The sequence below is a fragment of the Nanorana parkeri genome, unplaced genomic scaffold (genome assembly GCF_000935625.1).
Source record: "Nanorana parkeri isolate BGI_ZX_2015 unplaced genomic scaffold, ASM93562v1 scaffold174, whole genome shotgun sequence".
Classification (NCBI taxonomy): Eukaryota; Metazoa; Chordata; class Amphibia; order Anura; family Dicroglossidae; genus Nanorana; species Nanorana parkeri.
Window position 1 is genome coordinate 2,183,381 of NW_017306442.1, and position 27,242 is coordinate 2,210,622.

The 27,242-nt window shown below is 41.2% G+C and overlaps 1 protein-coding gene across 1 annotated transcript; it reads left to right on the top strand.

The window, feature by feature from the left end:
* The first annotated feature begins 1,259 nt into the window (after positions 1 to 1,259).
* FRG1 (FSHD region gene 1) lies at positions 1,260 to 26,457 on the top strand. Its single transcript, XM_018554813.1, has 9 exons — positions 1,260 to 1,321; positions 4,644 to 4,711; positions 6,163 to 6,285; positions 8,112 to 8,172; positions 9,627 to 9,741; positions 11,603 to 11,707; positions 16,479 to 16,570; positions 24,627 to 24,730; positions 26,363 to 26,457. The coding sequence occupies exons 1-9, from the start codon at positions 1,260 to 1,262 to the stop codon at positions 26,404 to 26,406; spliced, it is 774 nt and encodes a 257-aa protein (XP_018410315.1). The 3' UTR covers positions 26,407 to 26,457.
* Positions 26,458 to 27,242: the final 785 nt, after the last annotated feature.

Genomic DNA, 27,242 nt, shown 5'->3' on the forward strand with positions numbered 1-27,242 from the left:
GAGAAAACTGAGCACTTAACCCTTGTAGTGCGGGGGTAGCCTACTGCAAGGGAAAGTTTATAAGATTCCTGGGTTTCTTTTTTAAAGTGTCATTAATCCCTCTATGTGACACAACATATATAGCAGCGTAGCTCAGCTTTCACGTTGTTTGCTGTATGCTTTTTTTGTTCATAGGCTGTCATTTCTTCACAATCAGTTTTTCTCCATTACTGTCTATAGGGTTGCTCCTCTCCCTTATAGGATCCTCTGGAGCCTGCCTTACGAGCGCTCTCCTGTTATGCCAGTAGCTCCACAGCTTTCAAAGCCATGTCCACTTCTCCTACTCCACTGGCTTTGCCAAGACAGCACTTTGGATAGGAGTGGATATGTGATGAAGTTTAGGGTGTACAATGTGCATTACCTGACCGGAAATTCAGGGAAGCAGCGCAAAGAGATTCGGAGCAAGGCGCTGTTATAACTGAAAATGTAAGTCATTAAAGGAGAACTATGAGGCGAGTACTTTTCACTCACCTCATAGTTCTAGCCGACCTGTGACAATGAGACTGTCACAGGTCGGCTCAGTAGATCGGGAGGTGAGCGAACACATGCTGGTGTTCGCTCCCTTCTCGATCCTGTCACGGCTCTCTGCCGTGACTGGGGAGGGGATGGATTCCCCCCTCCCCGATCCACCAGCGCTGACTGGGGGAACGGGCGGGTACAGCTGGCTGTGCCTCTAGATAGGCAGAGCCAGCTGTCACTCAGCTGGGCGGATCTCGACATCGATGTCGGGATCTGCTGCGGCGTCTCAGTATACTGCGAGCTGTAGCTCGCGGTATATTGAGCTTAGGGTGACGGGAGGACGCTAGTTTGTGTCCTCCCGTTACCCTAAGGAGAACTATGGGGAATAGCCCTGAGTCCATAGTTCTCCTTTAAGGATGTATTTAGGAAGACTATATTATGCAAACAGCTTCTATGGTGGGCCAGCATAGAATAATGTACTTAGTGTGAAGGGTTTAATATTACGTTAAGATTCCTCCCAAGAACTGTCCTTGTTTTGATTCTTTTCCAACAACCCTCCCAGTAATTCATAAAGAGTGTGTAGTCCACATTTCCTCAGTATCAGGGTGACATGATCTGCAACTACATGTCACTGGAAGTTATTTTAAAAGGTTGGCAATTATGTGCAAGTTATTGCACTCAATTGTTTTTACAGTGTTATATTAACAAACATGCTTGTACCCTTTTGTTTTTAGAGCTGTTGTGTCTCTATTGCTGTCACCATGGCTGAATATTCTAATGTCAAATCCACCAAGCTGGTGCTGAAGGGATCGAAGGATAAGAGGTGAGACAGTGTATCAATCTGTGATTGCTTAAAGGAGAACTTCTAGGGGGGAAAAATGTAACCTTTCCAGTGGGGCTACCTTCGCAATGCAAGGGTTAAAGGAGAACTATAGGGTCAGTGTTTTTCCCCATAGTTCTCCTTGGGGTAACGGGAGGACACAAACTAGCGTCCTCCCGTTACCCTAAGCTCAGTATACCGCGAGCTACAGCTCGCTGTATACTGAGACGCCGCACCTGGAGTGGATCCCGACGTAGATGACGGGATCCGCCCAGCTGCGTGAGTGACACCTCCCGATCTACTGAGCCGACCTGTGACAGTCTCATTGTCACAGGTCGGCTTAGAACTATGAGGTGAGTGGAAATCACTCATCTCATAGTTCTCCTTTAAGTACTCCTTTGTGTCTAGGCTCAACCAAAAAAGTTATACTTACCTGATCTTTGGAGGGCTCACTACAGTGGAGGAGGAGACAGGCAAGAGAGAGCACTGTCAAAGCCAGCCGGATCCAAAGTTCGGGTGAGCATAACTTTTTTTTTTTTTTTCAACCCTGACAAAAACGAGCAGTTACCCCTTGAAGTACAGGGGGAGCCACTACATAATGCTTAAGGTTTCTGTTTGATTATACTTCCTTTAATTAAATACATATTTTTTGTGTATAATCTGTTTTTATTAAAGCACAAAGTTTTGTGCATTTTCAATACAGAGAACAATATAAATGAGGTCTTGTCTCAATGTTACAGAGGACAGGATAATACAGTAGTGGTGCATTTACATGAAGACCAGATAAGGACTAAGACATTATTATAACATACCCTAATGTCAAAATACGTATATGGTATGTATCCCTAGTTATATGTCTGTGAAGGTTCCCATTCATCCAGGTCATGGTATATCTGTAAAGAATAAGTCAAGGCGACTGGACTTGCTGTATTTTTCGTGAAGACGTTTCACTGATCATCCAACCAGCTTTCTCAATTCAGAATGACTTGTACAAAAATTCTCTGGGAATCAACACCTGGTTTGAAGCAACATTCACCATATTTATTCCCAGAGAATTTTTGTACAAGTAATTCTGAATTGAGAAAGCTGGTTGGATGATCAGTGAAACGTCTTCAGGAAAAATACAGCAAGTCCAGTTGCCTTGACTTATTTTTTACAGATATAGCTCTAGTATATCACATTTTGTTATACGTCAAGGGGCACAGTAAGACCTGTGGGATATATTCTCTGCCTATTGGAGACTAAACACAAGGAATCGGCTATATCCCTATTTCATGGTCAAGTTCCTGAGGCTAAACTTCGTGTCTAGGAGGTAGGCTGGAATTGTTAGATCCTCTGCTCTGTACTTTTTTTTTTTTCATTTTTTTTTTCCATTTTCAAACTTTTTTTGCCTCTTTTCTGAAGTAACATTGACTGAAGGTTATTTGTATCCTTAGGTTGGATTCACACCTAAGGGGTTTTTTTTCCCACTGCTACATTTTCTTTTTCAATAAATGGAAACACATCAGAACCCATGTAAACTGCTGCAGCGCTTGTTGATTGTCTTGCAAGCATGTGTTGGAATGCACTTTGTATTGAATATGAACGCTCATCATGACATACATCAAGGAGCATCATGATGTGGTTACATGTATCATGAAATGCATTGACACCCATCTTAAGGCAAGCAAAGGCCAGATGCATTTCCATTGATTTTAAAGGAAAAACACATCAAGCAAAAAAGCAAAGGTGTGAATCCAACCTAATGAACCCAGCTGGAGCGGGTCCTATCTGCACCTTCAGATCTAGGTATTGATGTTTTTGGTTCTCCTTGCAGGCTATAGATTAATTGCTTATACTAGACTATTTAACAAGTTTCCCTTAAAGTGACACTAAACTCAGGTGTGAAATCTTAAACATGCATTCAAGTACCCTACCTATTAACAAAGCTGAACCTTATTTGTGTATCACTCAGCTGTAGATCCTCAAATCATCTCTGAATTGGTGCCGACAATGTCCCTCCTTCTGGAGGGTGGCTACTTTTGTTCCCCATGGTCCCTGTGTGTGTTGTAAAGTAGTCATCGCTCCTGTGATGGACTACTATCTCTATACAAATTAGTAAACTAAACGTGAGATTGTAGTCCATTCTGGGAGTGAGCTTGGAGAGCTGGCTACTTTACAACACACACAGGCACCATGGGGAACAAAAGTAGCCACCCTCCAGAAGGAAGGACAGTGTCAGCATAAATTCAGAGATGATTTGAGGATTTACAGCTGAGTGATGAACAAATAATATACAGTATTGTTAAACGTTAAGGTACTTGAATGCATTTCTAAGATTTAACACCTGAGTTTAGTGTCACTTTAAGAAATTCAAGGCATTATGTGAATGGAGGAGGAGAAATCATGTTGCATACCTCCCCCCCTCCTTCACATACAGTGTGCCTTGTATTCTGTGAAAAAATACAAGGCTTTTTGTGACTGGGCAAGGATGAAACTGGAGCTCTTGGTGCCATAACCACTGCACTGTGTAGGACCTGGCTTGTAGCAAGTTATGATTTTTATACTTTATATTTTTATAAGTAGCAGCCATCCACACACAGTGTACATATTATTAGGGCTATGCTACTTGGCTAGGGCAGTATCTCCAATAGAAAATCATGGTGTTCAGCTTTAAAGTATACTGTATGTATAGCCAAACTTTTTTTATTTTTTTTATTTTGGTTAGTGTACATAAGGGTTAAAATATGACATCCTTGACATTCAATAGGAAGTGAGAGGAAATCTCCACAAAATGAAGGGAGTTCCCAGAACCAGAACAGATGTCTCCATTTGAAGATTTGCTTCTACCTTTTTATGGTGACAACTGTAAAGTTTGGATTTCTCATCTCGTCACTTTCTGTCTTCGTGACAATGGACATCAGGACAAATAGAGAGAGTGAATCTACCTAGACGAGACACAAGCAGTGATTAATCGGACATGTTTTCTAATACTTCCCCACTCCATCCAAACATAAAACAAATGTTGGCTATACATACCTTCTTTGTGCTCTGATTTCCTTTCTGCTTCCTGTTTCTAGGACATAAGAACGGAATGGGCATCTCATGAAAGTGATTTTAAAAGTCCATTTAGACAGCTGTCACTGTAACATGTGTCCCCATTAGCAGATTTCCTCCCACCTCTGGTTCCAGTGACAACCATATCATTTTGGATTTCCCATCACTTTCTGTCCCGATGCTCAGCAGGAGAAATCAAGAGGGTGAATTAGCAATAGCAAGCTGACAGGGGCTTCAACACTTCCCCACTCTATCTGAACATAGATATAAGCAAAACTTTTCTTTCTAGTAAGAAGAAGCACAAAAAGAACAAAAGAAAGCTAGAGGAATCAGAAGATGATAAGCTGGACATTGTTGGTAAGTCTGTCCGCTTACTAGATGTATTGTACCAGTATACAGAAACACACCAGCCACTGCTATAGTTGTTGGTGAATACTAACCTCCTTTGTTAACTCTTGGTGGAGCATATGGGTTCTGTTAGCATGTCATGGCTGGGAGGATTGTTCAACAAATACTGTAGGGAGCCCGCACTCCATTCAAAGATGGTCAGTAACCACATGAATAGTCATAAGCCATTTGAAATATTAAAGGATGTTTTCTTGTGTACAATTTTCTATTTATACGTGACCCTTAACCCTTTCATAACCAAAGGTCCTTGAAGCCTAGATGACCAAACCAAATTTAGCAGCATTAATATGCGTTAACTTGACAATAAATCTATGACTAATTTGCCTGCCTAAAAAAGTTTCACATTGTTTACTAAGGAAACATTTTTGGTACACTGTTTTATAAAATATCCTGCTTAAATTTTTTTAAAATACTCTTATTGTACACTTCCTGGCCAAAAAAAGTCACCACCTTGATTTAGCTAAGCAAATAGGTCCGAGCTTTCCACTGGATAGTTAGTTTAGGTTCAGCAACGTTATGTGCCAAATAAATGAAGTCAGCTGCCTACCCGAATATACTGAATGACCATGTTTTTCCATCAATTAATGTTTTCTTCCCTGATGGCACGGCATAATCTAAGATGACAATGCCAGGATTCATCACACTGAATTGTGAAATTGTGTTTCAGGGAGCATGAGACATCATTGTCACACATGTATTGGTCACCGCAGAGTCCAGACCTTAACCACATTGAGAATCTTTGGGATGTGCTGGAGAAGACTTTACACAGTGGTCTGACTCTCCCATCATCACTACAAGATCCTGGTGAAAAATGAATGCAACTCTGGATGGAAATAAATGTTGTGACATTGTATAAGCTTATCGAGACGATGCCGCAGCGAATGCATGCTGCAATCAAAGCTATAGGCAGTCCAACAAAATATTAATGTGTGTAACTTTTATTTTGGCCAGGCAGTGTATCTGACAATTACAGTATTAAACAGTATTACTGTGGCTCCTGCAGCCTAAATGTTACTTTTTGAATGATTCTACGGTCTGCATATGATCACAATGATTGGCTGCCATGATCACGCTGATTCGTTCCATAATGTTAGTAGAAACTTTTTGGCTGCCAGTAACAGCACAGTCTGACAGCAGGGAATGCATGCCTTTCAGGTACTAACACCTGCAATGCCCACTTTTTGTCTAGTTGCTTGTCTGCAGTTACAGTGCAACAGAATGTAAACACATCAGTGGGCATATGGTGACAGCTCGGCAAACACTTGAAAAAAAAAAAGCAGATGTAGAAGATTGTTCACAAAGTTCTGTGCTATTCTTGGAAATATTGAAAAGCTATTATAGTATAAAAGTACACTTATGTTTTAGGTTTTCTGTTACAATAACGTATCTCTGCATTTTAGGAAATTGGTGGGCGGTCAAATGTTTGGGTGACATTTCAGGAATGGTAGCCATCGAAATGGACAAAGGAGCTTATATCCATGCCCTAGACAATGGTTTATTTACTATAGGTGCTCCACACAAAGGTCAGTATTTACAATCACTCATGAAATTAGCTACTAGTGCATATTTCCATCTCAGTGTTATACACGAGGGCAAAAAATCTTTTCAGATAAATTATTGGTGTCACATTAAAGTAGAAGTAAAGGCTCCTGTATGACAGTCAAAATATCCAGTTACTATGTGACGCACAAGCCTCATAAAGTAAACAAAAAAACTTCCTTTACCTTCCCTCAATGAGCCAAATACTCCTTTTGTGTGTCTCCCCTCCTGGACACTTCAGCTTGCAGTGGGAAGGTTTCAGAAGCAGAGGCAATTCTGTCAATCCAGAAAGCAGAGGCAGGACTAAATGTGGCTGGGTGCTGAATGACAAGCTACAGACCTGTGAAGCGGCAGAGCCATGCCCTCCTTTTTTTTTCTTTCTATCCCACTGTGGTGCAAGCACAGCCTACATGAGAGTAACAACTCTGCTCTGACTTTAGGAGCAGTCCAGCATCGTTGTCACACCATTACATGAAGCTGCATTAGGTGGTCTTCACTGTCAGATTCAACAAGTATGTGTGAGACTTTGCAGGGGAATTAAGAAATTTACAGTATGCATATGCACTTATAATTAAGTGCTAAACCCCCTTTTTTAATGGGAGGCCATATTTCTACTTTAAGATGAAGTTTGTGTCTGGCAAGCATCTGGTTTGTGCTGATAACCCAGTGAAGCAACAGATCACTTATAACAAGGATCTACAGTTTCTGGTTACCACTGGTACACTGATCTGGTACTGGAGGTAAAACCGAGCTGAAAAGTTCATACTTTCTAAAACATGGCAATTGGACTTATGCAGTAAATTATTTCACTAAAATATACTACAGTTCTCTACACCCTTACCATGCAGCCATATAAACACTACTTCTCCCCTACCCCCTTTCTCAGCATCCATGTGTATATATACACTACTGCTCTATTCCCCCTTTCCAGACAGCCATACAGACACCACTTCTCCCTATCCCAGGAAGCCATATACTGTATACACTACTGCTAACCATATACACTACCTGTCCTCACCCACTTCCCAGACAGCCACATATACACCACTGCTCATACCCCTTTCCTGGAAACTGTCTATACACTATTTCTCTTCACCCATATATTAGTCTCCCTCCTCCCCCCACCATATACAGCAGTCATATACACATTGCTTCTTTACTACCCTCCCTAACAACATTATACATAGCAAATAAAGCAGCTCTCATCCACCGGCTGGAGGATGTATGCAGGACTGCTTACATATTTTTAGTCGATCCATGATGAGACACGGCACGTTTTACTGCAGTTTTATTTGCAGTCACTTGCACAGATCTAGTAGCTGCACAATGATAGTTTAGGCAAGAATGTGGGCCCAAGTATGCATTATAGCCCTGAACTGACCTCCCTGTTTTCTAGGGAGACTTTTTTTTTTTTTTACTTTACCTAGCTACCTATTTATCCATGCCTGGCCTATGGTATACCTAAAAATTAACATTATTTTTATTACAATGGTTAGCATAGGCTCTTAAACTGTTGAACGCCACATGTACACCTTACATTAAAAAGGTATCTATCCAATATCATATTTATACTAAAGTGATATGCAAAATGCAGCAGCCACAGCAACTATTCAGGTTTCACTTTCAAACAGTTCAGATCAGTGAAAACAATGGGGGGTGACTGCTTTCCATTGGCTACTGTATTTCATTATTAATGCTTATATGTAAAAATGTGCATGTAATCCCTCCCTTTCGTATTAAATAACTGTCTGTGTAGACCTCTTTATTCCTTACTTGAGTTAAAAAGGATTTACTTTTTTTTTCTTTCTAGATGATGATGATGGTCCAGTTCCACCAGAACAATTCACAGCAATCAAATTGTCAGATAGCAGGTAATGACCTTTTTATGGTTATACATAGGCAATATGTATAGTATGTATACTATAGGCAGGTGTTTGTTATGAATATGCAGTATAGCTGTGGGCTGATCCTGTACAATTTTTAAAGATAATTATATAATCCATGAGAAGTCCCAATAGTTATATTTGAAATCTTTGGGGAAGTACTGTTTGATACAATGCTAGTTGCTTCCATGTCCTGCCGATCTCATGGGTTCATTTCTTTTCAGAGACACTGACCCTGTATATTATGCAGGTTAGAGGTTCTGACTTTGCATGTTGCTTGCTTTGTTGATGACTCAAAACTGAATCCAGAGACAGCCAGGCAATAGCGATAGCAACTACCTGAATTTCTCAGTAAAGATTTCCTTTATGGTGAACCATTGTTTTTTGAGTACAGAAAGTATTTGTTTGTTTTTTAATATCACACTGCATGAAGGCACTTAAAAGAGAACTATGGGGTAAGTGTTTTTCCCCATAGTTCTCTTAAAGGTCACGGGAGGACATATACTAGCGTCTACCCGTGACCCAAAGCTCAGTATATCGCGAGCTACAGCTCACGGTATATACTGAGACCACCGCAGCCGGGACAGATCCCAACATTATTGTCGAGATCCACCCCGCTGCATGAGTGACAGCTGGCTCTGCCTGTCTAGAGGCAGAGCCAGTTCTGCCGGCTCCATCCCCCGTCCGCTCCTCCACTCAGCGCTGGAGGATCGGGGAGTGGGGGATCCCTGCAGGGAGCCGTAACTGTCAGTCACTGCTCTCTGCAGGGAGATGATAGAGAAGTGAGTGAGCGATGGTATGTGTTTGCTCACTTCCCGATCTGTTGAGCCGACGTGTGACAGTTTCATTGTCACGCGTCGGCTCGAACTATGAGGATTAGTGATTTTCACTGACGTCATAGTTCTCCTTTAAAGTGAATCTGTGCTTTGCCATGTGCAATGCAGTGTAAAGCAACAGGTTTATTTTACCGCTTTCCTGAACAGCAGATTCTACTTTATTTTCCTTTGCTCAGGCTCTGGCAGTGAAGACGAGGAGCCCTGTTTAATGACTTACAGATCTGAGAATCCTAATCCCATGTGACAGTGTTGGGTGCCTGAGCATCCAGTCATAAGCACAGTCTTGTGGAAGGAAGGGGAGTGAGTCATATGCTTCCCTATACTTGGAAGTACCATCATTTGTTTCTTGTATTCTGACAGCTCAAAAGAGAGGGTGAGTGAGTGAAGAAAAGGAGAATCTGTTGCTTTTGCCCCTAAGAGCATAGATGCCCTTTAAGTGTTCCATGCAGTGTGATATTACATGAAGACCATATATTTGCTGTACTCGCAATACAAATTTTAGCTATTTTGAGTTATGCAAAGATAGTGTAAACACTTCAACATTACCATTCTGAACTTGGCCTTGATTATTCTTAATACATTTTCAATGATTCTTGTCTCTTAAAGGATTGCACTGAAATCTGGTTATGGAAAGTACCTTGGCATTAATTCAGATGGACTGGTTATGGGTCGTGCAGATGCTATTGGTGCTAGAGAACAGTGGGAGCTTGTATTTCAAGATGTAAGTTCAGCATTTTATTCATAAATCGTGTGCACTGCACTACTGCTCATAAACGTGAACTAAATAATATGCCTCCATAAATTGTGTAAAATATCATGTGCTCACATAAAATTCCCAACAAATGAATAATATTCAATCTGACAATGTTCAGTCAAAGTCCTTATTACATACGCGTAAAGTGCTTTTGTGCATAATCCAGTGTGCAAAAAATCCTCAGAGTAAAGTGCTCTCGATGTGTTAAATAACTGAGAACACACTCGCCAGAAATCCATGATCATATATTTCAATGGTCAATAAACGTAATATGGTGAGTGTCCTTCATGGATGGGATAATCGCTCCTCTGATTTGGAGAGTCCTCCTTTTGGTAATAAATGGCCGTCAAAGTATTTTATTATTGGCTGCATTAGTAGCTGTCATACAGTTTTTTTTTAATCTTTGGGGATGATTTTTAAAATGTCCGCCCAGCCATACGCTGGGAGAATTCCATATGCACAGCATTCCTGTCACTTGCAGCCGCTGAGCATTAGAACATCCTATGCTCCTTGGCTTCATCAAGTAGCAGGAATGCCGTGCAAACACACAGGGGGCGATTTATAAAACTTTGTCCAAAATATGGCTGGGTGGAAGTTTAATAAAACAACCCCTCGTATTATATGCTTCACATTATCAGAGTGCTGCAAGGAATCGCCTGAATCGCTTTAAAACAAGAGGCAGTTTTGCCTCTTGTTTTAAAGCGACTCTGGCGCAAAAATGTAAGTTTTAAATACAAATGTACTGGCAAAGAAGAGCGTAAATCCCTTGCCACCAATGGCAAACATCACAAAAGTAAGGGCCAGTTAGAACGCAGCCACACTGGTGTTCACTGTGGTGCCGATGCACTGAATACATAAAAACATTGTCAGAAGTTCTTACCCATCCCCATTCTACTAAAATATTATTTGTTTTGTCTGTGTCCCCATTGGAAAGATTTCTATCACTGCCTGTTCCTTTTTTCCTGGCAGATGCTCTAACCCTTACCTACACTATCCAAAATAAAAATAGGTTTGGCCTGGAGTTGGGCTTTACATTAGCATGGAACCACATTTAATATTTTCATTACACGTGTTGACAATGGCAGATTTAGGCACATAGCCTCCCAATAACAAAAAAAAAGTGAAAGTCTGTAGCTCCTAAAACATAATACAAAATCCACTACACTACCGCACTCACCTAACATGTAACTCTCCCCTCAAATATTCTGTTTGGGTATGGCTGGAGTCCATACTTCTCTGCCTGTGCATCAGAGTCAGAGTTTATTTTTTTCTTTATTCTCAACCCATAGTCATAAAAGGACCATGTCTAACTCAGATACCTGTGTCATTTGGTTTGATTTTTCTGTATATTTCTAAGAAGAATATGGGGCAGATGATACAAAATGTCTATTCCTTGTGCCCTCAAGTGTATATTTACCATAGAATTATAAGGAGAATATCAGGCTGGTGGCAGTTCAGCCTGACACAGTCATTGTAAGTGTGGACATCTCCCCTAGCTCCCAGAAAACAAGGTATCCGATCCTGACCTCTCTATGATGGAGACATTTTTAGAGTTGGTCTTTGAGTCTTAGGGTTTCATTCTTACTAGTCCGCCTTGAATCAGAATTGAAGAAATTGATTCAGTTATTGCTTTTCCTATTGTAATTTAAAATGTGTTTGCAGTGTAAACATTTCTTTGTAGTGAAAAATGGTTACTCAATAGAAAGCATTGTAAACCAACTCCTGCTGCACATGAGTTTCCTCCTTAGGTGATGAAAAATCACTACTAGTTATAAAGCATAATTACTTCAGTAGTCAGTGTAATTGAACAGTGTGCAATTATTTTCAGGGGAAAATGGCTTTGCTGGCGTCAAACAGCTGCTTTGTTGGCTGTAATGAAGAAGGGGACTTGGTAGCACGAAGCAAGACTGCTGGTGAAGCAGAAATGATAAAGGTAAGTTTCATCACACTTTCATATTCCTCCATAGCAGAAAGATGGCTGGAAATGGTGTTGATCTTTGAAGATCAATACAATGCTAATTCATTTCTAAAGCTTTGAAGGGAGATTGAATGAGAATCAATGCATCAGCTCTACGTTTATTTATAGATGGAAAGTAGTCGGAAGTAAATTATGATTTTAATTGTTTTTGAGAATGACATTTGGGGGACAATTCTAAGGACCTCTTTATAATAAAGTTTGTTGATAAATAGCAGCTACAGGAAACCAGTAAAGTTAGTGACCTTGCCCTAATTGTCAAAGAAGCATTGCAGCAGTGATAATGTCATTAAGTCCATCCGGTTTACCTTTACTCTCAGTTTTGTAAAATGCAATGTAGCCAGATTTATTTACCTTTCTGAGCTGGATTGCAACTTCTTGTTACATGATTCTGTATGGCGCAGCATCCCTACCATGAGCCAGTGTGTGTGGACATGGCTGCACTCGGCCTAGGAAAGGGGGAATACACTGGCTGAGAACCAAGCTTAGTCGCAAGATGAGAAAACTGGCAGCTACGGAGAGTTCTCTAGCAGGGGCAGGGTAGGCATATGCCTAAAGATTGGTGGATGAGCATTGTTGCCATTCAGCAAGTAGGCTATACCTCTTGAGTTTTAAGTATGTATGAACCTCATTACTAAAATAGCAGAATGGCTTTAGCGTTGACATTTACAAAAGTCATCTACAATATTATGAATATGCAGGATTCAGTACAATAATACTTGGTGATTCTGCTATGAAGTTCCTTCTCATATTTCTGCGTTGTGACCTTGTCATATGCTCTCCCAATGAAGACTACAACCAGGCAACAAACATTGCCACAAGCATGTTGTCCCCATAAAACCTGCCCTAAGAAATGTTCTGGCAATGCTGGAGTATAAGCACGTGGACAGGAAGAGGCTGCAGGAAATTAGAAGTGCTGATATGCAACAAATTATAAAAAAAGTAAAAACAATATTTATTTTTAGTTAAAAAAAATTGTCAGTATGATACATAGGGGTCTATTTATAAAGCAGTGCATGTGCCAAACATTCGCTGCTAGTGAATCTTCCTGGTGCATGTTTTAAATGACAGTGTTTGATTCACCACTAGTGAATGTTCAGTGATACTCACATTTACTGCTATACAAATATGCCCCATAGTGTTTTTACGGTTTACATGAACTTGCAAACCTTCATGATTGATTGGCATGTACTGTAACTTTAAGGGGAACTATAATAGTTTACGGTCGCATATAGTTTTACTTTTTAAACTGATGTTTTTATTTGTGTATACAATCTTTGTTTTACAACTAAACATTTATATGAAAAAGGTTTCACAGGATTATAGGTTAGCTAAAGAAACAAGGCAGCAGTCATAACCACAATAGAGAAAATACTGTATATACAAAACCATTATACGTTCCTTAAAGGCCACATTCATACCTGTGCATTATCATGCTTTTTTTTTATCTCCATCCATTGACTTAAATAGACTCTTAATGCGTGCTGTGCTTTAAAAAATGCATACATATTGTTCAGGCTATCCGTAGTCTCAAAACTGGCAAAAGGGCGGGTCCGCATACGTTTTCGACACTCTTTTACAAAAAAATGTCAGACTTACTCGTCCCCCACCTTACTAAAATGTTCAATTTCCTCAAAAAAGGGAATGATATTGATTCGAACATGTTTTACAGCCAACGTGGTCATGATTCCTAAGCCCAAAAAAGATCCTGAAATTTGGTTGAATGTTCGCCCCATTTCTTTAATAAATGTCGCTGCGGATAATATACGCAAGATTATCTCACTGTGTCATCTGGCTCATCAACGGAAAATAGAAATGTTCCTATTCTCGCTAGATATGAATAAAGCCTTTGATTCCATCTCTTGGCCATACCTTATGTCAACGTTAGAGAAATGGGGATTTGGTTCTGGTTTTATGGCTTGGATACGTGCAATTTACTCCTGTCCTACAGCTATTTTCAGCCTTCCCCACTCTAATTTCTAATTTACTGTGGCTCCCACCCTCCTACAGACCCCCTTGGCTGGGTCCTGCCATGCGACACTCTTTAAGGATATGGGACTCGGTAAAATATATGGGCCGCCTAATTTCTCCACATCTTCCCCTTCTGTCGCATACTCTTTGCCCTCTCTTTTACCCTGGGATGGTTAACCCAAAAAGGTTTTCCTGGTGGACGAGAGCTGGTTTAGAAAATGTATTCTCCATGCTCACGCCCCAGGGGATTCGTACCTTTGCTCAGCTCAGAGACTCACTCCAAATACCACAAACTGAATTATTCCACTACCACCAAATTTGTAACTTTTATACAATCATTGAGTTGTTTAACTTCACCACCCTACTCTATTACCCCTTTTGAACAGAGATGTAGGTGTGATCCACACTCACCCGGCCTGATAACCTTAATCCAATCATCCCTTTTCGAACATCTTACACAATCCATTATGCTCTACCAAACCAATTGGGAGAATTATTTGGGCTCATCTATTTCCGAAACTGATTGGTCAGCAATCTGGAGGAATATACTCTCTTGTTCTCGAAATATCCTAACACAGGAAAACTCCTATAAAGTATTATTTTGCTAGTATTACACACTGTTCCGCATCCACAAATTCTTCCCCTCTCACTCCCCTCAATGTTTTAGAAGGTGTGGACATCTAGGCACTATGAAACATATTTGGTGGGACTGTCCTATGGCTAAACGTTTATGGACCCGAATTTATGCTCTAATACTGTATTGAAGTGTAACCTGATCAAAAATCAGTGGGAAACGCTTCTACATAAGCCCAAAACGGGTTTACGCAAAAATCAACAATGCTTGATCTCCAACATATTCATGGCCGCTAAACAAACAATTGCTAGATCCTGGAAATCCCCTGAGCTTAGTTATATGGAGGTTAAAAACAACAACTATCGGCTATCTTGGATGGTTCCTACACTAAATTCGAGAAAATTTGGGAGCCTTGGATCACCTATGATAGTTCGTTGAACTTTGACCCAGTCCATCTACAGATTTGATGGAATCTCCTGCAAAATGGGTTAAGTACCTACCAGCCCCATTACAGTTTAAACCTATTTAATGCTCTATCCCCCTTTTCCCGATTTCACTCTACATATTGCCTACTGCTCCCACTGGGCAGTCCTAGCACATATATCGCTGTTTTGCTCACCAATGGGGCTTAGACCTCCAGAGTCAGATTACAGTGGTGCCTGTTATGGAAATTTGTTTGGTTAAAGTATGTCAAACACAAAGAATTTCCCCCGTGCTTAAAAGCACAGTTGTATTACGCTCTTTTGTGTAAGGACTGGAAGTACCCCTGTAGAGTCATGTAGAGTTAGGACACAGGTGTTGCTTTCCTGCTGGTGGTTCCCTTCTTGGAGCCCTCCGCATAGGTATTTGTTTATTTTTATAGCTGTCTGACAGGAAGTGATGTCAACAACCAACATCACTTCCTCAATACATCAACATATCATACACAAAAGAAAAGGGAGTGTATGTCTGTATCATACCCACCAATACAATCTCCCATTACCACTGGAGCGAACCTTATCCAGCACTGCTCAGTGAGCAATGCCCAATAACGTTATGTTTCTCATGAATGCACGCTTATCTGCAGGGACAATGCCATACCATTTCCAGCGCGCTGATCAGACGCATCAGAAATACTAACGCACGTTCCTTTCATAAAGGCAGATATGTATCTTAAATAATACTATGTCCTCAAAGCAAGTTGTATACACGCCAAACCAATAAATCCGCGCACCGCGCAGGGGCCCTAGCTTGGCGTCCACACATTGGCTAAGAAAACACTGCTCCGCCACGCATAAGATATCTACTCCAATGGTTAACCCCAGTGTCTATTTCAATCTGGGTCACGTGCCAATCGAGCATGGCCCAGAAATCCAGACACTGAGAGACATGATGACAATATTACAATATACTAAAAACACATCCTAGTAAAATTTCCACAACATGCCCTATATTAGTGGTTCAGTGGTTTACTCTATTAGTGGTTTACAGTGGTTCCCTCTATGTGATCCATGTAGCCAACGGTCCTACATGGTTGTTCATTCCTAAATATTATATTTTACCGTATGTAATCTCCACAACATTTTCTGATTACTTTGTCTATACTTTCAAAGGTATTTAAGTATGTTTTCTGTTTTATTGTAATGTCTATTTGAAAACAATAACATTTTGTGGGGGGAAAAAATGCATATAAACTTTTTATTTTGCAAATGCACTGCAACAGACCACGGGTATCTAAACAGGCTAATAAAAGCAATGGTATTTCTTGCAGGTGAATTCCCATACAATGTAATGTACATTAAATCACATCAGTGTGAACAGGTGCTTATGAAGAACATCAATAAGTGAAAAAACCCGAAATAGTCATATGTATATAACAGCTGAACAGTACAAAGCACAGGCACAGCCGCAGTATCATTCAGATGGTGACAGTTCACATTGGTAATTGTTTCCAGCATTACAGACTGATGCTGTACAGTTTCACACACGTTAGTTGCTAGCATAAGTCTTTAGAAGCCCATACACTGTATTTTCATGGTTGTCCCACCTCACATTGGGTTCAGTGCTCACCATTAGTCACTCTGCGGGTAGCTCTAAAACCTAGTAGATTACATTTGCAATGTCAATTAGGAGTTTTGCTAGTTGCTATTTTTTTGTATGGGTCACCATTGACTCCTTAACTCATACTTTCTCTGCTTGTTATAGATCCGATGCTGTGCAGAGAGAGAATCATCAAATAAAGATGATATTCCAGATGAAGACAGAGGCAATGTAAAACACTGTGAGCTCAATTATGTGTGAGTAGACGTTTCCAGCTTATTCATTGCAGATTTGCAAGATTGAAGATTTAAGACCTGACTGGTTTCCATTAGAATTACTAAGTATGTTAAACCAAGATCTAGGGTGACATGGGCAATGTGCGTTTAAAGGGAATCTGTAGTCCTTTTTTCAGTGTTTGTGTTGTATGTGAATATGATCAACTTAAAGTGAACCTGTTCAAGTACTTACATATTTTTTATTTTTTTAAGTAGGAAATTAACTTTTAAGCCATCACTGACCTCTGTAGCTGCAGGCTCTGTGGAGCAATTAATCCTTGACATTTGCAGCAGTAGCACTGAAGTAATTCAAGCCTTTTCTCTCATCAGCTAAGCCCACATTGCTCTACCTCCTAGAGATTAGAATGCTGGAAGGCAGTTTATGTATTTTGTGGGTGTGCAGAGCTAGCTGAGTGAAGCAGCTTCAGCGCTTCTGCTGTGGAATTTAAGGGTGAATTGCTCCATAGTGGCTGCAGCTACAGAAATTAGCGAGGGCTTGTTTCAAAGCTCATTTACTGCTGTTTAAGAATATGTAAATACTAGATTGTTCATAACCTAACCACTTGTGTACTTAAATGTAAATAATTGTATCATTGAATATTTGTGTAAGTAACCTTGTTTCCACATATTGTTTGTAAATATATATGCAGGGTAGTCATTTAGGCACAAAACATATGTATTTGCTGCTTCCTGCTGAGCACTGCTGCTAAGTGACCTGCTCACCTGCTCATTGCTTGCACTTCAAATAGCCGATTGAGTGCAAAAAAACGGAAAAAAAGTATTTTTCCTGTCATATGATTAGGTGTGTGAAGTCAGCACAGCTTCACCCCATTTGCTAAACTCAGTGAACATTCACTTTGCAGCGTAAATATACATTTTTGAAAGTGAACAGTCTCTCTCCCTTTAGTAATTCAACCTCAGTATATTTAGCTAAGTGACTATGAGCCAGGAAAGCCAAGCTCCCAGAATGTTACAGCATCACCTGTTTCTTTCTTTGTAATGTTGGCCATACATTTAAAAGAAGAACTCCAGGGGAAAATATTATTAACCCTTGTAGTGGGGTTACCCCCGCACTGCAAGGTAACTGCTCGTTTGTGTATCGGTGCTAAAACAAAAATCTTATGCTCACCTGCTCATTGCTTGTTCTTAGATGAAAGTTGTCCCATGTACAACGATCATCGGGGGGGGCAACCGGAGGTGTTGGGCTGGCACAAATGTTGCGAATGGGATCGTGAAATATTCTGGAAAGTTTTTTGGGGAGTCTTGTGCTGGTGTGCGGCTTCCGTTATGTTCGGACCGGGGTGTCCGACGTGTGTGCTGCAAGAAACAAAATTGGAGACAGAAGCGGCACTACCTAGCGCAATGACTGTGGTGGGAACAAGGTTGGTGCTAAAGTATTTAACTCACCTGTGGCTGGGTGAGCGCTTGCTTTGATAAATCAATGTGGAGTGAAGCGATGGTGTGGAGCGGTGGGATCAGATCCTTTCTTGCTGGGTGATGTTGGGATGAACCCGGATAGAGCAGATGGAAACACAAGGGTAGAACAGCAAGGAGGTGAGGTAGAAGGGTGAGCACGAGAGGAAATAAATTCTGAAACTCACCGTTGAGTAAGTGAAGGCAGGAAGTCAACGACGAAGGTGCGGTCAACGTTGTGCCCGGGTGGCCAAGGGGTGAACCTCCGGCTGGTGGCTGCTATCCCAGGGGCCCTGGCAGATAATTCTGGTGGCAGGAGCTGGAGGGTGTAGGGCTGAAGTCCCTGGTGTTGGTGGGTCAGCTGGTGGCGGCTCATGTGGTCGTTCTGCCTGAGCCGGAGGTAGATCGTCCTTGGTGCTGAACGATGTGGTAACAGGAGGGAGTCGGATGGGCAGAGGAGCTGCCGCGGTGCCACAGTGTACGGCTGCTAGAGACGTGCCGTCTGTGAAGAGGGTTTGCATCCCATAGGAGCAGGGGTGAACTGGAGCTGGGGCTTCCCCGCCGCAGCACAGTGTGGCTGTCTGCCGGGAGCCCGCTTCTGAGGCAGGTTGATGGGTGTTGCGATGTGAGTCGTAGATGGTGGTTCAATGCTGCAGTGGAGTGGAAGGTGGAGCACTGTGTGCGGGAAGGACTGCCCACACCGTGCCCGCAAAGAGAGAGGGTGTTTGGAACACTCAAATGAGTCCAGTAGGAGTAGGTAAACTGGCAACGCGTGCAACCATAAGCACTGCGCAGTGTCCAGCTTATATATGTCAATGGAACTGGTCAATGCTCCTTTTGCATGGGCCTAAGCTATTAAGAAGCACTGTAATGGACCATCCTTGGTAACGATAGTCTATTTGTTTTTCTCATGCATAAGGATGAAAAACAACATAGTGGTTGGGAGAATGTGAAAGATAAGAAAGAGGAAGAAAAACAAATACCAAAACTCTTGTCTAAAACCAAGCAAATGACAGAATTTTGTGGAAAAAGCACATCTGGAACAAGCAGTACAACTGATGTACATGCTTCCACTTCAAGTGCTTCAGGATCACCCAGTGCAATTGATGTCGGAACAACTAGTTTGGTTTCTATACATGGCTGTGTTTTTCTTCGAAAACTGGCTTTTTTGTGCTTTTTGCAAACTATTTTTGAAAGACGAAAACAACTTATTTGTCTTCAACTGGTTATTCAGATTGGAGACATGCCACAAGAGATTTAAGCCAGCATGAAAATAGTGCTGCCCATGGAAAAGCAATAGAATACCTCATCATGAGAAAAACCTCTGGCCAACGAATAGACAAAGGTCTTGTTGAACAGTTTGAGAGTCAGAAAAAATATTGGCATGAAATACTTTGTTGTATCCTGAGCAGTATAAAGCTACTTTCATCACGAGGTCTTCCTTTTCGAGGAAGTGATAAAATTATTGGATCCATTATTCCATTTCTGTTGACTCCACCCCTAACATCGCACATTCTGATCAGCTGACAATCATATTTCGTTATGTACTTTTTAGGGGTCCAGTGGAGCGTTTTACTAAATTTATCCCAATATATGGACACACTGGAATGGACCTAGCAAAAACTCTTCTGCAGTTTGTGGAAACAAACAGCATTTCCATCAAAGAGTGCAGGGGTCTATCTTATTATAATGCGTCTAATATGTGTGGCAAATATACTGCTATGCAGGCCCTAATTCAGGAAAAAAAACCACTGGCCGAATACATTCCTTGCTGTGCACATTCACTAAACCTTGTAGGACAAAATGCCGCCAGCAGCTGTCCAGTTGCAGTTTCCTTCTTTGATTTTATACAGAAGTTATATTGTTTTTTTTCTGCTTCAGCTCATCGGTGGAATCTGTTAACAGTTTCAAACCATGTGGTTTACCGACCTTAAAAAGGTTAGCTGATACTTGTTGGTCTGCTCACCATGATGCTGTCAAAGCCTTACAAAAAGGCTATAGTATTATCAGTGGTGTCCTTTCGAATATCTTGAATGATGAGTCCACAAAGGTAGAGCTTTGCTTTACTGCAAATTGCCTAAGCAGTGTTATGGATCACCTGGAAGCTGGAATAATGGTTGAGATATGGTCTGTCATTTTACTGACTGGTTTCGCTCAACCAGTCAGTGTCTTCAAGATGCAACATTTGATTTGCATACAGCAACACGCATGCTGTATTCCCTGAAGAATTTTGTGCACTCTCACTGTTCCAGATTTTCTGAATTTGAGCAGCAGGGCAAAAATATTTCTGGCTGCGAGGAGTACCAGCTACAGCGCGGAAGAAAAATGAAAATATTAAGTGGGACTATAGTGATGCAGAAGATGCTGCTGCTGATATGACACCATCTGAGAGGTTTAAAGTTCACACCTTTTATGTTATCGACCAGCTGACAGAATCACTGAAGTACAGACAAGCAGCTTACAGCGCAATTCAAGAATAATTTGGCTTTCTGTCTGAAATATGCGCTCTAGCAACAGATAGTCTACGCTCCAGAGCCAATACACTAGTGAGAAAATACCCTGAAGATCTCAACCCCGTGTTTGAAGATGAAGTTGTACAGTTTGCCTCTATTTTCAAAATGTTACCAGCCTTCCATTGCAAATAAAGTCAATCATGAGACTCAAGGAATACAAATGTACATGTTTTTGATCATGCAATCCCTAATTGGTGCACTTCCATACACACATGTAACCCTCCGTATGTATTTGTGTTTAATAGTCAGCACCTGCAGTGGTGAGCGTTCATTTTCAGCATTGAACCGTGTGAAAAATGAACTGAGATCTTCCATGGGTCAGGAGCGGTTAAATGCACTCTTTCTGTTGTGCATTGAATATAAATTGTTGAATGAGCTTAAAGGAGAACTATGGGGTCAGGGTTTTTCCCCATAGTACTCCTTAGGGTAACGGGAGGACACAAACTAGCGTTGTCCTGTCACCCTAAGCTCAGTATACCGCGAGCTACAGCTCGCGGTATGCTGAGACGCCGCAGCTGAAGCGGATCCTGACAATTATGTCTGGATCCGCCCAGATGCCTATCTAGTGGCAGAGCCAGCTGTACCCGCCCCCTCCCCCGTCCGTTCCTCCAGTCAGCGCTGGTGGATCGGAGGGGGGAATCCAGTCCCTCCTCTGTCACTCCTCTCCTCGCTCACCTCCCGATCTACTGAGCTGACCTGTGACAGTGTCATTGTCACAGGTCGGCTAGAACTATGAGGTGAGTGAAAAGCACTCACCTCATAGTTCTCCTTTTAATCTTTATTCTACAATTGAAGAGTTTGCAAACAAGAAAGCACAAAAAGTGAACGTCTAGTTTTATTTTAATCTGACAATTTCATTAATTTAGGGTAAAACACAATTTAAAGTTCAGTGAATAACTGTGTTTGTGTGTTTTTATAATTAGTGGTTGCTATTTATTTCAAGAGTTACTCTCTGCACCATAACAGCAGGTTGTAGTGATTATGATGCTTTAAGAATCATAACACTTTAAGGAACATATTTGTATAAGCCATGTATCATACGCTTATATTTCAATTGTTTATACGGTTTATTTTTATTTCAAAAATGTTGTGAATGTTGTATTTCTCATGGTTTTTTTTCATTAACCAGTTTTCTGTTATGGCACTTTAATGAAATGGAAACGCAGTGCAATTTTTGTCAACACAAATTTTTAAAATATTTAATCTTGTTAACAAAAATTGCTTTGTGTTTTTTCGTTTTATGTATTTCCATAAAGAGGTGCAAAAAAATCCTCAGCACCAGGCCCATGATGCTCTTAATCCAGCCATGCATGCAGGCACACTATGTGCTGCAAATCATTTTGTTAAATGCCTCCCACTGTACTTCCTGGTCATTAAAAGAGAACTATGGGGTAAACTTTTTATCCCATAGTTCTCTTCAGGGTCACGGGAGGACATGTACTAACCTCCTCCCATGACCCAAAGCTTATTATATAGCGAGCTACAGCTTGCTATATACTGAGAGTGCCGCAGCCGGGACGGATCCCAACAATACTGTCGAGATCCACCCAGCTGGTTGTTTGACAGCGGCATCTGCCTATCTAGGGGCAGAGCCAGCTGTGCCCCCCCCCTCCCCCGTCCGTTCCTCCAGTCCGCGCTGGAGGATCAGAGAGGGGAGATGGGAATCACTGCGGGGAGCCGTGACTGACGGTCACCGCTGTCTGCAGGGAGATGATTTGGAAGTGAGCGGGTCGGCGGTATGTTTTCACACACTTCCCGATCTATAGAGCCGACATGTGACAGTTTCAATGTCACACGTCAGCTCCAACGATGAGGATGACTGAAAATCACTCAACTCCTAGTTCTTATTTAAGCTGTAAGCAAAAACACTCAGGCCTCAAAATGCTCAAAAAGAGTGTGAAGAATGACCTAATACTGCAACATTCAGGTGTGATTGGGGGCACAAACTAAAGGATTTGCAGGACATAGAATTTTGCAGGAAAGTGAGGTCCTCCTGAGGAACATGAAGTTTTGCCTGCTTGAAACCCATAAAGGTAATCCTGCCCAGAGTCAGACTTTAAACCCTAACTGCTTAACATTTAGTTGTCACCCTTTTTTTGTATCTTAAAATGACACAAAACCCTTAGCTTTTGTCTCCTTGTACACATCTACACAATGAACATTCTCCAAAGCCACATTTATTTATGTTTTAAAATAAAGTCTTACTATTTGAATCCCTTTAAAAAGTCAGCTGTGCTCGCTCCTGTTGCTCTTCTCTCCCCTCACACTTCCTTTCACTTAGTAAGAGCCGTGCACGTTGATTCTGGTCACGTGCAAATCTTTCTTTGCCTACAACTCCCATGAGGCAGAGAGGAGCCATCTCTCACTGCACACAGCTGCCTCTTCCCCATACACACTGTGTATCTCCTCTGCAATGCTCTGAATGATCAAAACTACTTACAATAAATCTACAACAAACCTCAAGTTTACAACAATCTACACAGAAAAACAACTTCATTTCAAATGCTGGGGCCGTATCCCCTATGACTGTGTGACCAGATTCAGCATGTGAGCTGAGACTCAGAAGAAAGTATGAGCCGGTGACAGCTCACATGCTGAATCTCCTCTCCTTCCCCCACACTCCCTCCAGGAGGAGAGAGATCACAGATCATATATTAGTGTGGGAGAGCTGAAGAAATCCCAGCTCCTAGCAGAGTGTAGAGGGGAGGATTTGTGGGCGGACACAGAGAAGACACGCCCTCAGCATGTTGAAGTCCTTCACATGAACAACCACAGAGGGTGGCTACTTTTCAGTACACATAGGGACAATGGAGAAGAAATGTAGCCACCCTCTGGCAGGTAGTTGTGGCTGGAGAAGAATAAAATGGATTTTGGAGCATTTACAGCTAAACAATGACAAAAAAGGTACACAGCCATTGATTATTTATATAATAGAAGTTATTTTTATTCATTTTTGAGTTTAGTGTCGCTTTAATGCCAATCTCCTTCAGCCTCTTATAACCACTTCCTGTCTTTCTACACTTGCTCTAGCCTCAGTTGCATGGCTTTCACTGGAGCATCTTCCTGATGGTGACTAAGTGTGTCGGAACAGCCCCTTGCAGTCTCTGTTGGGGGCACGCGTGACAATTCAAGAGCACAATTGGGAAAGTGTTGTCATCCAATAACCAAAAGTACCTAAAGAAAGACCACCATGGGCATTATTTTAATAAAAGATGCATATTGTAGGAACATGTTAAAACTTGTATGAGATTAGTGAATGGATTTTCCAAGCAGTACTTCTGTATGGCCTGTTGCTGTAAACAGGATGAGCCAGCTAATACAAATAATCACTAAACAGTTTGTGTCTTATTATTATTATTATTATTATTAATAAAAACAAATGAGCCTTTTTTATTACTCTGTGATGGGTATGTACCTATGGACCGATCTGTAGTTGGAAAACTCCTTCATACATGGCCTGTAGTGCACCACTCTTGTTAAATAAGTACTTGTGCTGCATACGTACGTTGACAGCCCCTTCAGATGCCTTTTTAGCAAATGATTACATTGTACTGTCAGATAAGCTGCCGTGTACATTTCTCTGAGTAATGTCACACACTGGACTTGTCACTTATCTGCTCTGTGAGTAATGTGTGACTGTAGCACCGTACGACTATTCACATTACACCGGCATATTACCGCTGATTACATTTTCTGTGAAACATTATCATATACAAGATGCCGTTTTCAAATTATTTGCAGGCTTATGTGACATTAGGCTTCAAATTATAATCATTTTTTTCCTGCTAGAAATGCCGTTTTTATATGGCATCACCTTTTGTAAATGTATTCAGTGCAATCAACATTGAAGGTACAAATAAATAATCGGTCACGAGGATTCATGCACCAAATGTTCTCTACAGAGACCTCTGCTTGTCCTCAAGCCTTGTTTATCGCCTGCTTTAGCTGGAAGTCAAATATTTATTATAGAATCATTTCATATCAGACGGAGGATGATTAGAACACCCAACGTGTGAAGTTTTATTTACCTGAGGTTGTCCTGTGCAGTACTCACAGCAACCTCACATTATAGTCCATATTCATAATAATCTCATGCTAATGATTTTTTGCAGCAAGAAATTTCAAAGTTTTCAGGACCGAAAAATTAAAGTGAGCCAAGAAGATCACCGGGAGCTTAAGAAATCCAGGAAAGAGGGAACCTTTCACGAAAAATATCCTCAATTATCTACAATCACGCAGCGATCACTGATCACGTATTGTTTGTACCTTGCTCTCCTCTCTGATACACACTGTCACAGGAGGCTGAGCGAGTGGTGCGAGAGGAGAGCCCAGCCTCCTTTGACAGCGCTGTCTCCGCCCCCACACTGCCCTGCCACACTGTGATAGGCGGCGGAGCGGTGTGGGAGGAGAGACACCGGCCGCTCACAGCGCTCTCCTCCCACAGTGCTCGGCCGGCTGTCACTTTCTCTCCTCCCTGCTGGGACACAGAGCAGCGCCCAGCGGGGAGGAAAGAAACCAGGGATGCGCCGATGTATCGACAGGAAAATGGCACTTTCGGCATTTAGCCAAAAGTGCAATTTTCGGACTATATATCGGTTCATCCCTAGTGATTACAGATGTGTGAATTAATTTGCAAGCCATGTGCATTGGGAAATGTCCAGTGTGAAGAAAGTCATACAATCCATGAATCGTGAATCCCGAGATTCGTGGTTTGTGTGATTTATACACCTAGCAGACAGATATGCATTAGGAGAGTCACAAAGTAGCAGATCGGTGATTTGCCCTTATCCAGGTTTTCGGTTGTAGTAGGTAGTACCTGGAACACACAATGAATGCAGACTGATTACATTGTGTCTGCCATAGACAGAAGCAACACTGAGGTTTGTTTATTACCAGCGCTCCAGGTAGATATGAAAACACATTTGGTCCAGTAACTCATTCATTTGTTTAAAGTAGATTACCTCTAGAGTAACTCTTCAACATTTGCATGTATCGTTCTATAGTAAAATAACAAAACGACTGCCAGTGTTCCCCAAATCACACAAGTAGGTCGCCATGACATCATATGGGTAAAAATGTATTCATAGGATTGATTTGCCACCTGAGACAGTTTACATCGGTTTCCTGGACAACTCTTTCACTTGTTAATATTTCCAGGCAGCACTTTGGCTAAGTGGTTAGCATTCCTGCCTTGCAGCTCTGGGTCCTCGATTTAAATCCTACCTCGGATGCTGTCTGCGAGAATATTGCATGTTCTTCAGACTGTGGCCCTCCAGCATTAGTTAAATTACAAAACCCATCATGCATCTGGGAGTTTAGCCTGTGGCTGTCAGTCTTCCAATGCTTCAAGGGATTTGTAGTAGCACCATATCTGGAGAGCCGGAGTTTGCTTGCCCCTGCTGTAGGCGCTCCTGTTTTCATACATTGCAAGCACAATTTTAATATAATATGCTCCCTCTGAGTGCATAAGCGTTCTATGGTTTATAATGTATGCTGGGTGGATGTTTACATCCCTACTTTCAAACTGTAATATTGTCTTTATGATCTTTTATGGTGGTTGCCTGGAAGTGTTCCTTCAAGAAGATTGTACTTGTACTATTGTAAGTCTGGTTTATGGGCATGAAGTGTGATTGACACTTTTAATCTGCATTGTGTATCCTATCCTTGTATATTTATAAATCATTCAACAAAATAACCTCCTGACATCAAAAAGAGTTCTGAGACACTGCACCTCCATAGGCAGAGATTTCCCATGCACACACTTTTGTATTTATGTGCTATGAACAGGTCATGTTATTCATTTTATTCATAGTAAGAGCATTTTATATTAAACTTTTGTTTTTTCATTTTTACAGGAGATCAAAGCTGAAGGCGGACAGATACTGCAAATAAAACCCACCACAACAATATGTTTGTCCATTTTTGTTCCTTTTTAATTGTTTTTATCTGTGGTGTTAACTGTAATAAACTTTTATTTTATTAAAGCCTTATGTAACAATGCAGGTAAAGCGTGAACACAAAAAATGAAGGGGTTGAGTCTGCCTGTATTAGATTCCTCCTATAATTTGTCTCTCTTACAAATCAAAAGATAATCAAATACTCTTATAAAACTGTTAGTGTTGACCACACACATCTCTGTAGATTTACCAGAAACCATTTGGCCCTACACTAGTAGATTTCCAAACAAACTTTCCTATGAAAGATCTTTAGTTCACCTTTCTATTAGTTGATGGGGTCAAATCAATGATCAATTTCCACTGTAGTGAAGGAGAAACTCGGAGCAGGAAAGGAGATTGTTTTCGAACGAGCGAAATTCTAACAGTGAATGTGGTTTTCGTTCGGGGAAACTCCATTCCTCCCAAAATCAAATGTCAACATAAAACAACATTTTGTTCGACATTCTTTAAATGGTGGCAAAGAAAGATTTTTCATTCGGAAATCTACTAGTGTATGGCCAGCTTAAGGACGTCCTTGATTGGCTATAACTGGAATGGATTGTTTTAGTAGTTCCTCGCACTGAAACGTAAGGCAGATCCCTAGCTTTAAATGGCCCATCTGCTCTACTTGAGGCAGCTCCTTCCTCCACCCTGAACTTGTAAATGTTAACACATATACCCAGGTTTAGATTTACCAATGACTAGGTTGGTAGGCTTGCATTGTCTATAGTTAGCCACACACAGGCTTGCATCTGTTGGGCAAATCATTCCATTAACTTTGAAGTGCTATGT